Source organism: Mirounga angustirostris, unplaced genomic scaffold, assembly GCF_029215605.1.
Source record: "Mirounga angustirostris isolate CCGP_5_RB_7025 unplaced genomic scaffold, mMirAng1.0.hap1 SCAF_6, whole genome shotgun sequence".
In the NCBI taxonomy this organism is placed as follows: Eukaryota; Metazoa; Chordata; class Mammalia; order Carnivora; family Phocidae; genus Mirounga; species Mirounga angustirostris.
The window spans coordinates 66,570,762-66,588,116 of NW_026991714.1; the positions used below are offsets into that span (position 1 = coordinate 66,570,762).

The window sequence follows — 17,355 nt, forward strand, 5'->3', positions numbered from 1 at the left end:
GGCCTCGGCTGCCTGCCCCGTCCGCGCTTCCAGTCCCTGGAATTCACCTGTGTTGTCCTGTCCTTGCCTCACTCTCCCCCCGACCCCCTAAATTCCCGGACAGGAAGGCTCGGGGCTCAATAACGTCTGTTACATGAACTGCTGACAGCCACGGCGGCTTTATCACGGGACAGGGCCATCTCTCCCGCAGCGGGACGAGCTGTCATCGCTGTTCCCGGAACACCTGGGGCAGGGGACCTGCCGCCCCGCCGCTGACTCCGGTCGCCGGGCCGGCAGTGCCCCCGTCCCGCCGTCGCAGCCGCAGCCGCAGCGCCGGCGGCGAGCCCCGGACGGCCGGGCGGGCCTCGGCCGCTCCCCGCGCGCTCCGGCGCCGGGCCTGGCGGCGCGGCCTCCTCCGCCTCGCTCCGGCCCGCGGCCGGCCGGAGGCCGGGGCGGGGGGAGCGGCGCCGGGCCCGCTCGGCCGCACCCCTACCCGGCGGCCGCGGGCGGAGCCGGCCCGCCTCAGCCGGCCGCAGCGGGAGCGGAGCCGCGCCGCGGGCAGCGAGCTCCGCATTCGAACCTCCCTCGCAAAGACAGTCTCCGCCCCACAATGCACCGCGGCGGGCAGCCTTTGAAAAAGCGGCGCGGCTCGTTCAAGATGGCGGAGCTCGACCAGTTGCCTGACGAGAGTGAGTAGCACCTCAAAGCGCCCCCCGCCTGCCGCCGGCCGCCCGACCCCGGGCTGCGCCGGCCGGGACGGGCAGCCGTGCTCTCCGCCGGGCGAGCGGGCCGGCTGCCAGCCCCGCCGCGCTCCCACGGTGCTCCCACTCCGGGGTTGCCGCCGCGTCGCCGCCTTTGTTATGGTGTCTGTGTGTTGGTTTCTGGGGTGGTGTGAGCGCCGGGGCCGGAAACCGAAAGCCCGGGGGCCCGGCGCGCGCCCGGCTGAGGCGGGGGCCGCTGTCCCGGCCCGACTCGGGCCCCCGGCCGGGTGGGGGAGGAGCGGCCCCGGGACCGCGGGGGCCGTACGCGCCGCCTGCCCCGCTCGCCCGGCGCCGAGGGACGCCCGGCGGGGTTATGTAACCCGCCCGGCCGGGGCCGCGCGGGGTGGGGGTCGGGGAGGGGCTGCCCGGGCCCGGCGTCGCGTCCTGTCGCGGCTCCTGCCTCTGCAGACGCTCGGGATCCCCGCTGTCCTCCCCCCACCCCCCCTCCGGTGTGTCCACCCCTGGAAGTGTTTCCGTGTCAAAGGGCTGGCCCCTTCTCCTGGGACCACAGGTGGCTGTGGACCTTTCCGGGGGGATCCAGGCTGGGCGCCCCAGTGTGCAGGTAGCCCCTAGCCCGCAGACTTCCTGGTGTGCGTTGGTGCCTTCAGAATCATGGGGGTACCTTTCTGCATGGCTGAGAGTATCAGAGCATGCACACACAGTGCCCTGCCTGACACCCACCCCTGCGATCATCTGCCTTGACGGTGTTTGCTCACCCTGCCGCCTCTGACCTGCACACTCACCCGTGTTTAGTAAGTGCAAGCACCAATTCCGTAGTTTAAGCACGACAGGGCGGAATTTTGTAATTTACAGTGTTGTATGAAGTATGGAAGAAGGCAGGTATTTGAGTTAATTACAGAAGGGTCCTGATCCACACTCACTATTCGGTTTATATGTGCCTATCGTTTGTGAGAGTCTTAGTGTAGCAAAAACAAAAGTCTCAATCACCGCGAAATCCCAACTGTGCAAGCTGGAGGCAAATAGACACTTTTAAAATGAGAGCTACATACAGCCAACTCTGTTTTCTTTGTGGGGTCATGTATCCTTAATGTGTTACAAAGTGGAAAGTTCAAGTTACCAAACTGGTGAAAAGAGTTTGTGTTTTAAATTTGTTCTAGACCAGAGCGAGGTTCCAGTAGAATTTTCTGGTTGATGGAAATACTCGATTTTGTAATGTCCAGGAGGGTAGCCACGAGGCACCCGGGGCTATGGAACTCTCCAGGTGTGGCTAGAGTGACGGAAGAACAGAATTTTAAATTTTATTTTCATTAGTTGAAATTTACGGGGTCACAGGTGGCTAGTGGCTACTGCATTGGACTGGGCACATCCTTGGACCATCCATGAGTTTTGTTGTTTCTTGTTTGGAGAACACAGTTGTGATTTCAGATGCCCCCAAATAAGGGTGGGCCTACTAAACACAACATGCTTGTCATCTGAAAATCTGTGCTATCTTTAGAATTAAGATGTTTTATCGCAGCTTAGAAGTCACACCCACTAGACCTGTTATTTTGATTACTGTGGTCATTCTGTTGAGATGACAGGCATTTTAAGTGGCTTTCTTTTAACTGTCATTTGGAATATTTGCTTGTCATTGTTAAACATTTATTGAGGACTTACTTTGGTTCTTTGTAGAGACTTGGGACTCACAGTAGGGTGCAAATTCCAGCTACATTCTCAAACTATATAACTGACATTTATATTACTTTGTGACATCTGTGGTCCATTGGGGTGTATATGGGCATACACCTGTGTTTGTGTGGTGTAGGTCTTGTTTAGCTAGACCACAACTTGTTGAAAGCAGGAATTGCCTTACTTCGTTGGTCACACAGAGCTACATATTGGGTATATATAAAAACTTGATTTATATGGAATCGAAGGTAGGATAAGAGGCATTCCTTATGAACCTGGAGCAGAGTCTTGGAAAGGAAAAGTGATTTCAGTTTGGTACTGGAAATAGCTGTATGTTCCTCTGCCAATTTTAGTCAAAGGGGCTATCTCATGCATTAGCCAATAGCCGGTATAACATTATCAATGATAAAAGTTACCATCTGAGTACTTACTGTGAACCAGATGCTGTGCAAAGCGTATGATACGCATTTGCTCACTGAGTGCTCATTTCAGTCGACTAAGTACTCTTACAAGCTGGATTGTGTGTATGAGGAATCGGAGGCTCTCTTCTGCCCAGGCCTTTCCTCTGAACTCCCAGACTCAGTATCCCTTGCCTGTTTCACATCTCCTCTTAGATGCCTCAGCAGCCCCTCAGACTTCACAGGTTCAAGACCTACGTCATAATCCAGTGGTTCCTGTCTTAATGAACGGCTCCACTGTGCGTTGATTGAAACCTGAAGGCTAGCTTTGGCCCTTCCCTGTCTTCCATTGTCCCATATTGAAGCCTTTACTACATCTTGTAACTTTTACCTTCTCCATGTCTCGATCTGCCTACTTCTCACCATCTCCTGCCCCAGCCAGGGTGACGCTCCTGTGCACCAGTCACCATTAACCCACGGCCCGCCCCCACCCCCCAGCCTACATTCGGCCTGAGCCGTCCTTCCAGAATGTGTACATGTTATCCTGCTGCTTGGAACAGTTTAGTAGCCACAAGAGCCTTTGGACTCTGGCCACACTCCACCTCTCCAGCTTCAGTTTGTACCACTCTTCCTCTCATCCTGTCCCTTTGGGCTAAATTTGGCCTTTTTGATTCCCTGTACTCCCCAGGCTTTCTTCTTCTTCTTCTTTTTTTTTTTTTTTGCAAGGCCTTTGCACATGCTGCTCTCATTATCTGGAGTGCGCTTCCTTCCCCTCACTTGCAGTTGACAGCTACTTACCCTTCAGATCCCATTTTAAGCTTCTTTAGAAAGTTATTTTCTGTCCATGACAAAGATTACATCTTCTTATTAAATCTTTTCCTACCACCATGGAACTCCTTGGTGGCACCTGTCACAGTTGCAGCTTTACATTTGTTCACGTGATTGGCTAGAAGCCTCCTGGAGAAAATACCATTTCTGTTTTGCTTCATGCTTGCATTTCTTGTTCCATGCATAACACCTGGCTCGCTTCTCTGACCCTTTTCCATGGCCCTCTTCGTTTGCTAGCTACTCCCTAAGCACAGTGCCCTTTCTCCCTGTTCCTTGAATGTTCTAACTGTTCTATCTCAGGTTTTTTTTTTTTTACCTGTTAATTCTTCTGCCCAGACTCGTTGCTTTGACCTCCTGCTCCCTCAAGACTAGTCCTTTTTAGATGTTACCTCCTCAGAGAAGCCTTCCCTCACTCCCCTGTGTAAAATAACCACTTCCCCCACTGAGATCCCCTCATTTTTTTCCTTTATGACAACTGCCATGCATCATTGTCATTTCATGTACTTGTTTCTTGTGTGTCTCCTCCCACGGGAGTGTAAACTCTCAGAGAGCAGAGGCCTTTGTCTCTCTTGGCCTTCAGGTAATCCCAGCCCCTAGAATAGTGCAGTGGCAGGCGTTCAGTGGAGACTTTGTTGTTGTTGATTGATCAAAGTAATGGTAGCAATAAGCATGATCTAAAAGTTAGCCATGTGCTATGTGTATTGTTCTCGAAGCACTTTAACATATGGTAACTTGTCTAATCCCCATTTTACAGATGAAGAATCAGCAGCACAGAGAAGTGAAGTAAATTTCTTAAGTAACTCAGCAAAAAGTGGCCGAACCGGGATTCAAACACAGCTAGTCTCCATGTGTGCTTTTGACCGCTATGCTATACAGCCTCTCAGAGAAAGGGTTAAAAGTGGTGGGTCAAAATCCCCAGGACAGAGTCTGGCCTTCATGGAGCAGGAATGGAGATCCTTGTGGCTCACACCTCTTCCTTCAGATCTCTGCTCAAATATCACCTTCAGAGAAACTACTCATGAGTACCTCTTAGAAAAATAGTCTTCCCTCTCCCAACCCCGGCCTAGATTCCTGTTATCCTGCTTTACCCCCCCCCCCCCCCCCCCCGTGCCCCATAATCACTTGATGGGTGCCTTTGTTTGTCTCCCTTCCCTAGAATGTAAACTCCATGGGTGTGGGGACTTCGGCTCTTTTGCATGCTGTTGTCTCCCCCGTGCCTACAGCAGAGACTGGGGGTGCGGTCGGCACTCCACATATTCACTGGATGAGTGGATGCTACCACTTTTTCTAAAGTGAGCCATATTTCTCTGGTAACTACGTGGCCATGTGCCCTGTCCACTAGCTGCTTCCCAGTTGTGTTCTATGTGAGGCCTTTTAGCTAGACTTTATGGCCTCTCTCCCCACTTCACCCCCACAGTTCTACTTCCACTGGTCATTAAACCACTGTGCCATTTGGAGGCTGGTCAGATGTCCTGTTACCCAGTCTCCCACATCTATGCAAGAGTAGAGTGAGAGCAAGGGTGGCTTTGGTGTTGATGGCTTGTCTGTTCTATAAGCGTCTTGTCCTGCCCTGCAGAGGAAAAGTCAGCTGAAGTTTAGGGATCGGAATGGTATAAAAATATTTCATAGCCAGAACCGCAGTACATTTTCGTTTCTCCTTTAAAGTCTGTTGTCCATTTGTAGGAGTTGTAAATCATGGCTGCTTTTGTTGAACACCAAGGAGAACTAATCTGTCTTCTCTGATTTTTTACCTGGTTCATATTCTTCTTTATTACTTTATTTCCTGGAATCATCATTTACTTATATTTGTGTTTTTATGAAATGCCATGATGGATTGGCTCCTTAGAGTTACTTGCACACATTTTGAACTTGCCATTTAAAAATTTGTCTTTTCTCAGTGCAGGTAAATGACCAGCCTTTCAGATAACAACTACTGCCTGATCTTAGATTATATTCTGTCAAACATAAATGGATGTCACAGTAACTGAGATGAGAACTAACTGGTTCTAAAATAAAGCAAATTACTTTATTTATTTATTTATTTTAAAGATTTTATTTATTTATTTATTTGACACAGAGAGACACAGCAAGAGAGGGAACACAAGCAGGGGGAGTGGGAGAGGGAGAAGCAGGCTTCCCGAGGAGCAGGGAGCCCGACTTGGGGCTCGATCCTAGGACTCTGGGATATGACCTGAGCCAAAGACAGACGCTTAATGACTGAGCCACCCAGGTGCCCCTAAAATAAAGCAAATTTAAAAAATGAGGAATGATACGTAATAATTTGACTATAATAAAAGAAAAAAGTGTTCTAAACTGTTTGGTTTTTTTTCTAAGTTAAAGAGGGAGATTTCACTCAGGTAGAAATCTGTGAATAATTTCCATTTTGAAGCGTAGAAAGGATTTTTTTTTCTGTTAATTTTTGTTGTTGTTGAGCTATAATTGACATTTAACATTGTATTCGTTTTAGGTGTACAGCATAATGATTTGATGTGTGTGAAATGATTGCCTCACCTGGGTTAGTTAACACCCATCACCACACATGGTTACAATTTTTTTTCCTATGGTGAGCACTTTTAAGATCTACTTTCTTAGCACCTTTCATGTATACAATACAGTATTGTTAACTGTGGTCTCTGTGCTCTGTGGCACATCTCCGGGATTTATTTATCTTGTAACTGGAAGTTTGTACCTTTTCACTGCTTTTACCCATTTTGTCCACGCCCCCAGCCTCCACCTCTGGCAACACCAGTCCATTCTCTGTATCTAGGAGTTCAGGTTTTGGGTTTTTGTTTTTGTTTTAAGATGCCACATGTAAATGAGAGACATCATCCTTGATTATTTTTCAAATGACTTGGACTTCTTTGCAATATACATTTTCAATTCTGAGATTTTCAATTTAGTGCTCTCCCTGTCTCATAAAAATGTATTTTCCTGTATTTTCTCCTGCTTCCCCTCACCCCTAGATCCCATCCTTTATTCACACCAGAGCCTGTAGCCCAGTGTGTCTTCAGAGTGGGCCTGAGGGCTACCTGCAATGGAACCCCCGAGGACCTTTATTAATAATACAGCTTCTGCATGCGTGAGGTGCTTCCTGGTTATTCTAATATACACTAAGGCTTGTTTTAGGCAGTGAACCCCTCCATCAGTATGCTAGCCCCTCTGGCTCTTCTGAACTCCCTTTTCCAGCTTGGGTCTTGAAGGGTTGCACACATCTGCATTCTAGACTTTCCGAGGCACTTTGTTGCCTGATACCCACAGCGCCCCTGGATGATTTTCACTTTCTCTTCTCTCTGCTCTATTACTGCTTCCGACCTTTGCTTCAGTAAACATCAGTCCCTGTCTCTTTTCCTTCTCCAGCACCCGAATACTTCTGGATGTGGATGCAAAATCTCTCTGTGCCTACTCTCCCCCTTCCCTCTCTTGGAGAGGCCTCTGGTTCTCGCTTCAACAGGACTCCCGGGTCTCTCTCTCCAGCTCTTCCTTACCTTATGGGACCTCTGGCCGATAGCTTGAACGGCCCTCTAGTTATCTCTGATTGCACATCCCACCGTCACTTCAGCCTCAGCACCACTAAAACCAGACAGGTCACTCTCACCTGGTAGCCAAGTTCTTTTTTTCTCACACTGATTATGAAATAATATTGATTTGTTTTAATTGCAGGCTCTTCAGCAAAAGCCCTTGTCAGTTTAAAAGGTAAGATCATAGCACAATTCTGTAGGTATGGCATAAGCTAGAAATTTAATTCATTAAATTGATTTGGGTATAGTCTTTTCTAAGTTAGGATTCAGTATAGCTTTTAAGTATTCGTTTTCACTGATGATAATTTTAAATTCATGGGCTGTTTTAGGAGAATTGGTCCTTGGTTGTTGGAAATTATTAAGAAAATTTTTCCCCGAGAATTATTGATTACAGAACTTTTAAAAAATTTTTTTAAGTAAGCTCTTTGCCCAGTGTGGGGCTTGAACTCATCACCTGGAGATCAAGAGTCGCACACTCCACCAACTGAGCCAGCCAGGTGCCCCAAGAACTTTTTGTTTTTTTTTTTTTAAGATTTTAAGTAATCGCCACACTGAATGTGGGGCTTGAACTCCCCACCCTGAGATCAAGAGTTATACGTTCCCCATGAGCCAGCCAGGTGCCCCAAACCCCAGGAACTTTTTAATTTTTTTAAAGATTTTATTTATCTGTCAGAGAGAGAGAGTACCAGCGGGGAGAGCGGCAGGCAGAGCAGGCAGAGGGAGAAGCAGGTTCCCCGCTGAGCAAGGACCCCGATGTGGGACTCGATCCCAGGGCCCTGGGATCATGACCTGAGCCGCCGAAGGCAGATGCTTCACTGACTGAGCCACCCAGGTGTCCCCCTCCAGGAACTTTTTAACTAAAAATTGCAAACATCTTACTAGAGTGAAAGCATTTATTGAACAGCTGTGCTCAGCTGTATTTTTGCTTAGGAGTTTATATTTTTAGCGGGGCACCTGGGTGGCTCAGTCAGTTAAGGGGCTGGCTCTTGACCTCAGCTCAGGTCTTAACCTCAGGGTCCTGAGTTTGAGCCCCGCATTGGGTTTCATGCTGGGTGTGGATCCTACTTTAAAAAAAAAAAAAAAGAGTTTATATTTTTGGGAATTCTGCTTTCTAAGTAATAATGCAAGTCTCTTGATATGAAAGAATGACAGTACTTTTTTTTTCCTGAGAACAGGGTTATACATATTCCTTGATCTTGCTCTTTCTTTCTGCAAGTACATTAGACCAAGCCTCTTACTGTAGTTTGTTTTGATTTTTTGCTTGAGCAGGGTTCTGCTAAGTAAGTTAAGTCTGGAACCAAGCTATGCTCAAAAGTTCACTAGTACTTTTAGTTTTTAAAGCTACTGTGTTGTGCTTTGGATTGGTGATTTACCAAATCAAGTTCTGGCTTAAGAACACTTACCTTCCAGGACTACCCTAATTTATTTGCCTAGCAGAATCAACCCTGGTCCAACTCTTTTCTTTTGTACTTAAAACGTACATCTGAAAACGTATTCCATTATTCTTTTCCTCCCAGTATAAAAACTCTTTTTTTTTTAAAAAAAGACTTACACAAGTGATACATTTCTTACAGAAAAAAATTAGGAAATGCTGATGAGCAGCTAGAAGAAATGAAAATAGCTATCTTGTGTGTATTCATCCCAGCTTTCTATGTCTTTCTCTACATAAACATACCCTTTTTATAAAAATTAAACTCACCGTTCTGTATTTTTATAATATGTCTAATCAGTTACTTGATTGGATTTTTTCTGGTTGCATACAACTCTGAAGATATTTCTTTGAATCAAGGAAAACAGAAACACCCACACATTTTATTTTTGTATATCCACAGCTTCACTTATTGAAGCAGGAAACATTTAGAAATATACTCTAAATTCAAGGTTAGAAGCTTTTTCCATTTTTCCACTGCACTGTTTTCAATCAGATTGTACTTAAGCTCCTTAGCAAATTAGAATAAAGGAATTACTAAAAACACAAAGAAACCACACATATTTTAATATGAGAATTTAATACTTTCACGATGCAGTGCCTTGTCAAATTATGTAGAGTTTGACCAAAAAAAATACAGAAGAGATTTTTCATTTGTAATAAACCAAAATTACTGTGGCCAGTATATTTTTTCCATATTCGTAAATATTTCAGATATATTGCTATAAATAAAAAGACAATGTTCATTGTATAAAATCCTTTGAACTAAACTTAAATCTTACTAGTAATAATTACTTATTACAGAGGGAAGCTTATCTAACACATGGAATGAAAAATACAGCTCTTTACAAAAAACACCTGTTTGGAAAGGCCGGAATACGGGCTCCGCTGTGGAGATGGTAAGGAATTAGTTTTTCTTACTCTTTAGAATATGATAGCTAAATTGTTTGTATGATTGTCACGTGCGCAGCTCTTACAGGACAGTAAGAGTTTCCCAAGGTTCTCCCCAACTACAAGCATTTGAATCTTTTACGTGTCACTGAGTGTAGTATACGATCATACTTAGTCTGTAGCCTTTGATAATCTGGTCACCAGTAAGCATTTGTTAAGTAATTGCAATTTCTTTAAATAGACAGGATAAAAAAAACTCTAACAACCCCAAATCATGCTTTATTTAGAATATAAAAAATTTCATATGGTTCTGGTCCCTGCAGAAAGATACATAAATAAGTGGTAAGATAATAAAATCTTGTATAGGTCAAGGGTAAGTACATGTAGGGTAGAAGGGTAGAAGGGACTTCTTTCAGGGCTGTGGAGTATTAAGACCCTTGGTTGGTTTAATTTCAAGGGTCAGTACCTCTAGCCTTACCCGATTGGATGCTGCCCATATGTTGTTAGCCCTCTGTACCTACCACCCTTCCAACTGGGCACGCAAGTCTGTCTGCAGTGATGGAGAAGGATTTGAAACAGGATGTTGGTATGATTGGGATATTATTTCTGTTGTTCTTCTGCCTGAATGAGGCCTCTGAACCTAGGGTGGACTGTAAAATTGTTCATATTACAGACCCTTTAGTGAACAATGTCCTTTGGGTACTTCAACAAAAGTTAGTTCTGGTTCTGCAGCCTAGTTTAGGCTACAGTCACTTACCAAATACCTGTGCCAGGTGTCTTGTACTTTTATTCACAGATAGAAATTCAGTTAACAATTTTTGACAGGGCATCTAGTGCATTATTATACATTGAGATTGACTCTCTAGAGTGATCTAGTAACTTTGTCCAGCCCAGCCCCATGTGGCCAACACAGCATGTGATACACCCAAGTACTATTAATCCAAGCACTAACATAATGAGAACTGGAATTTCCAGAACTTGTTTTCCTCTCGTCCCCATTCAAGGATGCTAAGGAGACTTGGGTTCCAGTTTTAATCATCAGCTAGGTGTTTCATTTAGTCATCAGCTAGATGTTTTGATTGTAAACAAATTGCATAAATATGTACTACTTTGTAAATCTAAGATTCTTTGTATTCGACGTGTTCTGTACTTTGTATTACCCATCCTTATCCTTCCAGGCTGCTGATAGTCCAGCGTTAGCTGTGTCTCCCAAGTATAGAATTGTATTTTGGAATAAAAATGGGAAGTGTTCAGTCTTTTTATTAACTAAACAAATTTCTACCATAGCCTTTCAGAAATTCAAAACGAAGTCGACTCTTTTCTGATGAAGATGACAGACAGATAAATACAAGGTCACCCAAAAGAAACCAGAGAGTTGCAATGGTCCCACAGGTATGTGTGTCACCAGCATTTTGTTCCATGTGAAAGGAAGTGAAAAATTGCTCAACATAATAAGGTTTATTTTTTATTTTTCTGTTACATTTTGAGTAACAAGTTCTTTTTCTTGAGTCAGTGCTCCAATTCAGCTCCTATATTAGTTACCTAGAAAGGCCATTATTTTATTGATGGACTTTTTCCGGGAGTAGAAAGCCGGTCCTCAGTCTTACAAATGCACACTTTTAAGCACGGAGAGGAGAGTGGACTTTAAGCAGATGGATTTGGCAATAGGGAATCAGTTTGGAGTTTTTCATGGAAATGAGACGGGGGGAAAAACATTTTACTTTATCACTGAGGAAAGTGTGTTGAAGACTTCTTATCCAAAAGAAGAAACTATATAGCATGAAGTCATACCTTCTTTTTCATTTTTGGCATTTTTTTTTTCAGTAAAAGATTAATTTATTTGATTTCCTCTCATTAGTTTTTTAACTTTTTTTTAAATTGAAGTATAATTAACAGACAGGGTTATGTTAGTTTCAGTTGTATGGTACAATGATTGAACAATTCTCAGTGCTCATCATGATAAGTGCACTCTTTTTTTTTTTAAGATTTATGTATTCATTTGAGAGAGAGAGAGCAGGGTGGGTAGGGACAGAGGGAGAGGGAGAATCTCAAGCAGACTCTGAGCTTAACATGGAGCCCAACACGGGGGCTCAATCTCACAACCCTGAGATCATGACCTGAGCTGAAACCAAGAGTTGGACTCTTAACTTAGTGTGCCACCCAGGCGCCCCATGATAAGTGTACTCTTAATTCCCTTCGCCTATTTCACCTATTCCCCCACCCACCTTCCTGGTGAACACCTTTGTGTTCAAGAGTCTGGGTTTTTTTTGGGTTTTTTTGGTCTATTTTTTTTCTTTGTTTTGTTTCTTAACATCCATGTATGAGTGAAATCATATGGTGTTTTTCTGACTAATTTCATTTAGCATTATATTCTGTGCCATTACCAATGGCAAGATTTCATTCTTTTTTATGGCTGAATCATATTCCATTGTATATATACGCCACATCTTCTTTATCCATTCATCTATGGATGGACACTTGGGCTGCTTCCATATCTTGTCTGTTGTAAATAATGTTGCAGTAAACATAGGTATCTATCTTTTCGAATTAGTGTTTTTGTTTTCTTTGGGTAAATACCCAGTAGTAGGAATTTATTTATTTGTCAGAGAGAGAGAGTGTGCAAGCAGGGGGAGCGGCAGGCAGAGGGAGAAGCAGAATCCCCGCTGAGCAGGGAGCTCAATGCGGGGCTCAATCACAGGACCCTGGGATCATGACCTGAGCTGAAGGCAGACGCTTAACTGACTGAGCCACCCAGGAGCGCCTCCCCTCCAACTATTTATTAGGAAAATTTTCAAACCTACAGAAAACTTGTCTCTATGACTGTGAAACCATCCTGCCCCATCTCTGTCCATTCTCCTTCCCCCAGGCACGTCGTTCCTTCTAGAGCTAGTTTACAAAGTGCTTTCTGCTTCTGAGCCATATGGAGCAGATATAAATAAGACAAACATGATATGAGACTCCTTCAAATATGTGAAAAGTCTTTATATCCTATGAGTTTTCTCTTTTCTTCTTTTAATATACCTATTTCTTTCCATTTTTCATTTATGCGACATGGCTTGTTCTGTTCCCCTTCTAGTCTCAATCTGTTGGATTCTCTGGGTTTCTTTAAGGAGCCCTGTCCTGAACTGACTAATTGTAAAAACAACTTTTACTGAGTACTTAGTGTGTGCCAGATTCTGTTTTAAGCACTGTGTATACATGGCTTTGATTTGGTCTTCAGCAACCCTGATGACCTAGGCTACTGTCCTCTCCCGTTTTTCAGCTGAAGAAGCAGACACAGGGAAGTATCCTGCTCGCAATCCCAAAGATAGCAAGTGAAGGCTGCACACAAATGACCTGCAGCCTGTCTCTGGGGCCTCCTTTTTTCTGTTGTCCTAACAGCTTTATTTTTATTTATTTTAAGATTTATTTATTATAGAGCATGCGGGGGGTGGGGAGAGGCAAAGGGAGAGGGGAAGCAGACACCCCGCTGAGCATGGAGCCTGCTGCGGGGCCTCCCTCTCACAACCCTGAGATCATGACCCCAGCCGAAAGCAAGAGACACCCAACTGATTGAGCCACCCAGGCATCCCCTAACAGCTTTATTGAGATATGATTCACATGCCATATGATTCAACTATTTAAAGCGTACCATTCAGTGGTTTTAATATATGTACAGACTTGTGCAACCAATTTTAGGACCTCTTCATCACCCCAAAAGAAACCCTGTACCAGTGACTCTCTGTTTTCCGTCTGTTGAAGAAACCCCTAAAGTGTGATTGCTACAAGGATATTTACATTTAAACTTTGGAAGATACTACTATATATTCATAGAAGGGGATCTTTAACACAGTTATATAGCCAATGAGCCACTAATACCCTATTTAAATAAAATCTGGGTCAGTAACTCAATAGAAAGAAAAATAGCACTTTTTTCTGATAATAATATTTTATAATAATTTGGTTATTTATGCTACACAACTCCCAGCATACAAACTTTTTTTTTTTTTTTTACATTAAAAAGTTAATTTTTTAAAGTGGCATGTGCTATCCTGAATTGTATTCTGGGACAGAAAAAGCACATTAATGGAACAACTGAAGAAATGCACATAAAGTCTGTAATTTAGTTAATAGTATTGTACCAGTGTTAGTTTCTTAGTTTTGACAAACCATGGTTTTTTAAGATGTTCGCATTAGGGAAAGCTGGGTGAAGGACATATGGGAACTCAGTACTATCTTTGCAACTTTACTATAAATTTAAAATTTTCCGAAGTTAAAGGCTTTTAATAAAAAAATAAAAAGTTAATTTTTACCTCTACCAATTCTCCACATCTACCTCCCTCATTAACTGGTAACTACTGGAATTAGTTTGATTAGCCTTTTAGATCTTTATAGACCTTTCTTAAAATTTTATATGTGTATTCATAGATATCATCATTCTGTAATTCAGTTTTTCATTTAAAAGTCTGGTTTTGAGATTTGGCCATTCTGATTGATTCAGATCGATGACAGATAGACTTCAATATTTTGTTTCTCAACAAAATTATATATATTATTCAGCCTTATGGTACTGTAGTTTATACATTCTTCTACTTATGGGCATTTAAGTGGTGTCTAAGTTGTTACTATTACAGACAATGCTGTAGTGAACACCCCAAGCATGTTTATATAAATTTGCAAGTGTTTTTCTAGGACAAATGCCTGAAGTGTGGAATTGCTGGATCATAGGATATACACATTTAAACATTTTAAATTATTCTCCAAGGACATTGTACTGGTCTATATTTTCTTCCTTTTTTTTTTTTTTTTTAAAGATTTTGTTTATTTATTTGTCAGAGAGAGGGAACACAAGCAGGGAAAGCGGCAGGCAGAGGGAGAAGCGGGCTCCCTGCTAAGCATGAAGCCCGATTCAGGACTTGATCCCAGGATCCTGGGATCATCACCTGAGCCAAAGGCAGACGACTAACCGACTGAGCCACCCAGGCATCCCTGGTCTATATTTTCTACCAGCATTACATCATAGTGCCTGTTTTCCCAAATGCTTGCCAGCTCAGTATATTAACAAACATCTAGATTGTTGCCAATCTGATAATAGCATCACGCTGGTTCTGGGTGGCATTTCATTTATGAGTGACGTCGAGGTACTTTTCATGTATAAAAACGATTTCTTTCCTGTAAACTGTTTGTCTTTTTTTCTTATTTTCTGTTAGATTCTTGGTCATTTTCTTATTCATTTGTAAGAATTTTATAATATTCTATAATTAAGAATATTAGCCCTTTGACTACTTAAATTGGTTGTTATTTTTTTCAGTTTGTAGTTTGTCTTTTGACTTTGTTTCTGTATTTTTACTATGTAGGATTGAAAAGAAATTAAGGGTCAGATAAAACTGTCTTTCCTTTTATGACTTCTTGGGTTTATACTTACTCAGAGAGATCTTCCCTAGTCTAAAATTTATACTTTTTGAATTCACTCAAATTTATTTCTTAATACTTAAATTTTCAATCCATACTGAATTTATTCTGGAATAAGGACTGAGGTAATACTGCAACCTTGTGTCTCCCCCACCCCCCGAAGACTATTTAGTTGTCCTGATAACATTGAGTGAGTAATCCATTTTTTTTTTTAAAGATTTTATTTATTTATTTGACAGAGAGAGAGATCACAAGTAGGCAGACAGGCAGGCAGAGGGAGAGGGAGAAGCAGGCTCCCCGCCGAGCCAGGAGCCCGATCTGGGGCTCGGTCCCAGGACCCTGGGATCATGACCTGAGCCGAAGGCAGATGCTTAACCATCTGAGCCACCCAGGCGTCCCGAGTAATCCATCTTTTATACATTGATTTAAAATGCTACCTGTATCACAAGCTAAATTCCTGTGCATATTTGGGGTTATTTCTAGACTTTCTATCTATCTATGTCTAATATGTCTCTGTATGTGCTAGTGCCAAATTGTTTTAACATGGCTTTATACAATGTTTTAATGTCTAGTAAGACATTATTACATATCCTTTTTTTAGGTTTTCCTAAGTATTCTTGCACATTTGTTTTTCCGTGGGTACTTTAGAATCAACGACTAGGAAAAAAATCCTGTTGGGATTTTTCTTGGCATTGCACTAATATTATGAATTAATTTATGCTATGTGACATGTTTGTAACATTGAGACTCTCTATCCAAGAACTGGTTTTAGTTCCACTTATTCAAGCCTCAGTGTCCCTCTGTAGACTTTAAAATATTTTCCCATGTTGATCTTGAACATTTGTTAAGTGTATTCCTGGGTATTTAATACTTTTGTGCTTGTCACTTTTGCTTTCATAAATAAACAGGATATTTCTTCTGCTTTATTGTCTGTAACTAGTTCCCACTTATACAGAGAAAAGTAGTGATTTTTTGGGCGCCTGGGTGGCTCAGTTGGTTAAGCGACTGCCTTCGGCTCAGGTCATGATCCTGGAGTCCCGGGATCGAGTCCCACATCAGGCTCCCTGCTCAGCTGGGAGTCTTCTTCTTCCTCTGACCCTCCTCCCTCTCATGCTCTCGGTCTCTCATCCTCTCTCTCGCAATTAAATAAAATCTTAAAAAAAAAAAAAAAGAAAAGAAAAATAGTGATTTTTTAAGATACTGATTTGTATGTTAACTTTGTATTTGCCCACTTTATTAAATTCTGTACTATTTTAAATGGTTATAGTTGTTTTCTTGAGTTTTCGAGGATAATCATATCACCTTCAAATAATGGTTTTGTTTCCTCCTTTACAGTTTTTATTCCTCTTATTGGATAATTCCATCAAAACGACGTTAAAAAATTGTGGTGATAGTCAACATCTTGGTCACATTCTTCACTTTAATAACAATGTTTTTAGTATTTTAACATTGAATATGATAATGACTTGGATTAGAATGAGGAGAAATAAATTTTACAGGTTAAGAAAGTATCCATCTAGGGGCGCCTGGGTGGCTCAGTCATTAAGCGTCTGCCTTTGGCTCAGGTCATGATCCCAGCCTGCTTCTCCCTCTCCCACTCCCCCTGCTTGTGTTCCTGCTCTCGCTATCTCTCTCTGTGAAATAAATAAATTTTAAAACTCTTTAAAAAAAAAAAAGAAAAGAAAGTATCCATCTATTTTTGTTTTCTTGGTCAGTAGAGCTAAAGGTCCATCAATTGATATTTGCAAAGAACTTTTGGGGGTGCCTGGGTGGCTCAGTCGGTTAAGCATCTGCCTTCAGCTCAGGTCATGATCCCAGGATCCTGGGATCAAGCCCCGTGTCAGGTTCCCTGCTCAGCGGGGAGTCTGCTTCTCCCTCTCCCTTTGCCCCTCCCCCTCCCCCTGCTCTCTCTCTCGTGCACTCTCGCTCTCTCAAATAAATAAAATCTTTTAAAAAAAGAACTTTTGGTTTCATCATTTTGTCTCTTATTTTTCTGTTTCACTTATTTCTGCTTTAATTTTTATTTTCTTCTTTCTGCTTGCTTTGGGTTTTCTTTGCTCTTCTTTTTCAAGCTTAAGGTGGAGGAATAGGTTATTTATTTGAGATCTTTGTCCTTTCCTAATATAGGCATTTACCTTATAAATTAACCCCTCTCCTGCCTCCCCTGCCCCAAACACTGCTTTAACTGTATCATTTAACTTTTGGTATATTGTGTACTTTCATTCTGTCTAATTCTATTGAGAGTTTTTGTTAATGAATATTGAATTTTATCCAGTATCTTTAGCACCAGTAGAGGTGACTACATGATTTTTATTCATTAATAATGACAGACTATATTAATAGTTTTCTTTTTTTTTTAAGATTTTATTTATTTATTTGACAGAGAGAGAGCACAAGCAGGGGGAGCAGCAGGCAGAGGGAGAGGGAGAAGCAGACTCCCCGCCGGAGCAGGGAGCCCGATACGGAGCTCGATCCCAGGACCCTGGGATCATGACCTGAGCCGAAGGCAGACACTTAACGACTGAGCCACC

General features: G+C 42.7%; 1 protein-coding gene across 3 annotated transcripts in view; it reads left to right on the forward strand.

Moving 5' to 3' along the window:
* The first annotated feature begins 551 nt into the window (after positions 1-551).
* Positions 552-17,355, forward strand: part of LIN9 (lin-9 DREAM MuvB core complex component) — a 70,822-nt gene continuing 54,018 nt past the window's right edge. For 2 of the 3 annotated variants that reach the window (XM_045877626.2, XM_064594461.1), the window contains exons 1-4: positions 552-668; positions 7,256-7,288; positions 9,347-9,441; positions 10,721-10,825. In XM_045877626.2, coding sequence (XP_045733582.1) covers positions 590-668; positions 7,256-7,288; positions 9,347-9,441; positions 10,721-10,825 — 312 coding nt within the window. In that variant the 5' untranslated portion in view covers positions 552-589. Of the gene's footprint in view, positions 669-6,062; positions 6,159-7,255; positions 7,289-9,346; positions 9,442-10,720; positions 10,826-17,355 lie in introns of all 3 variants that reach the window. The other variant, XM_054508117.2, reaches the window with a different exon arrangement.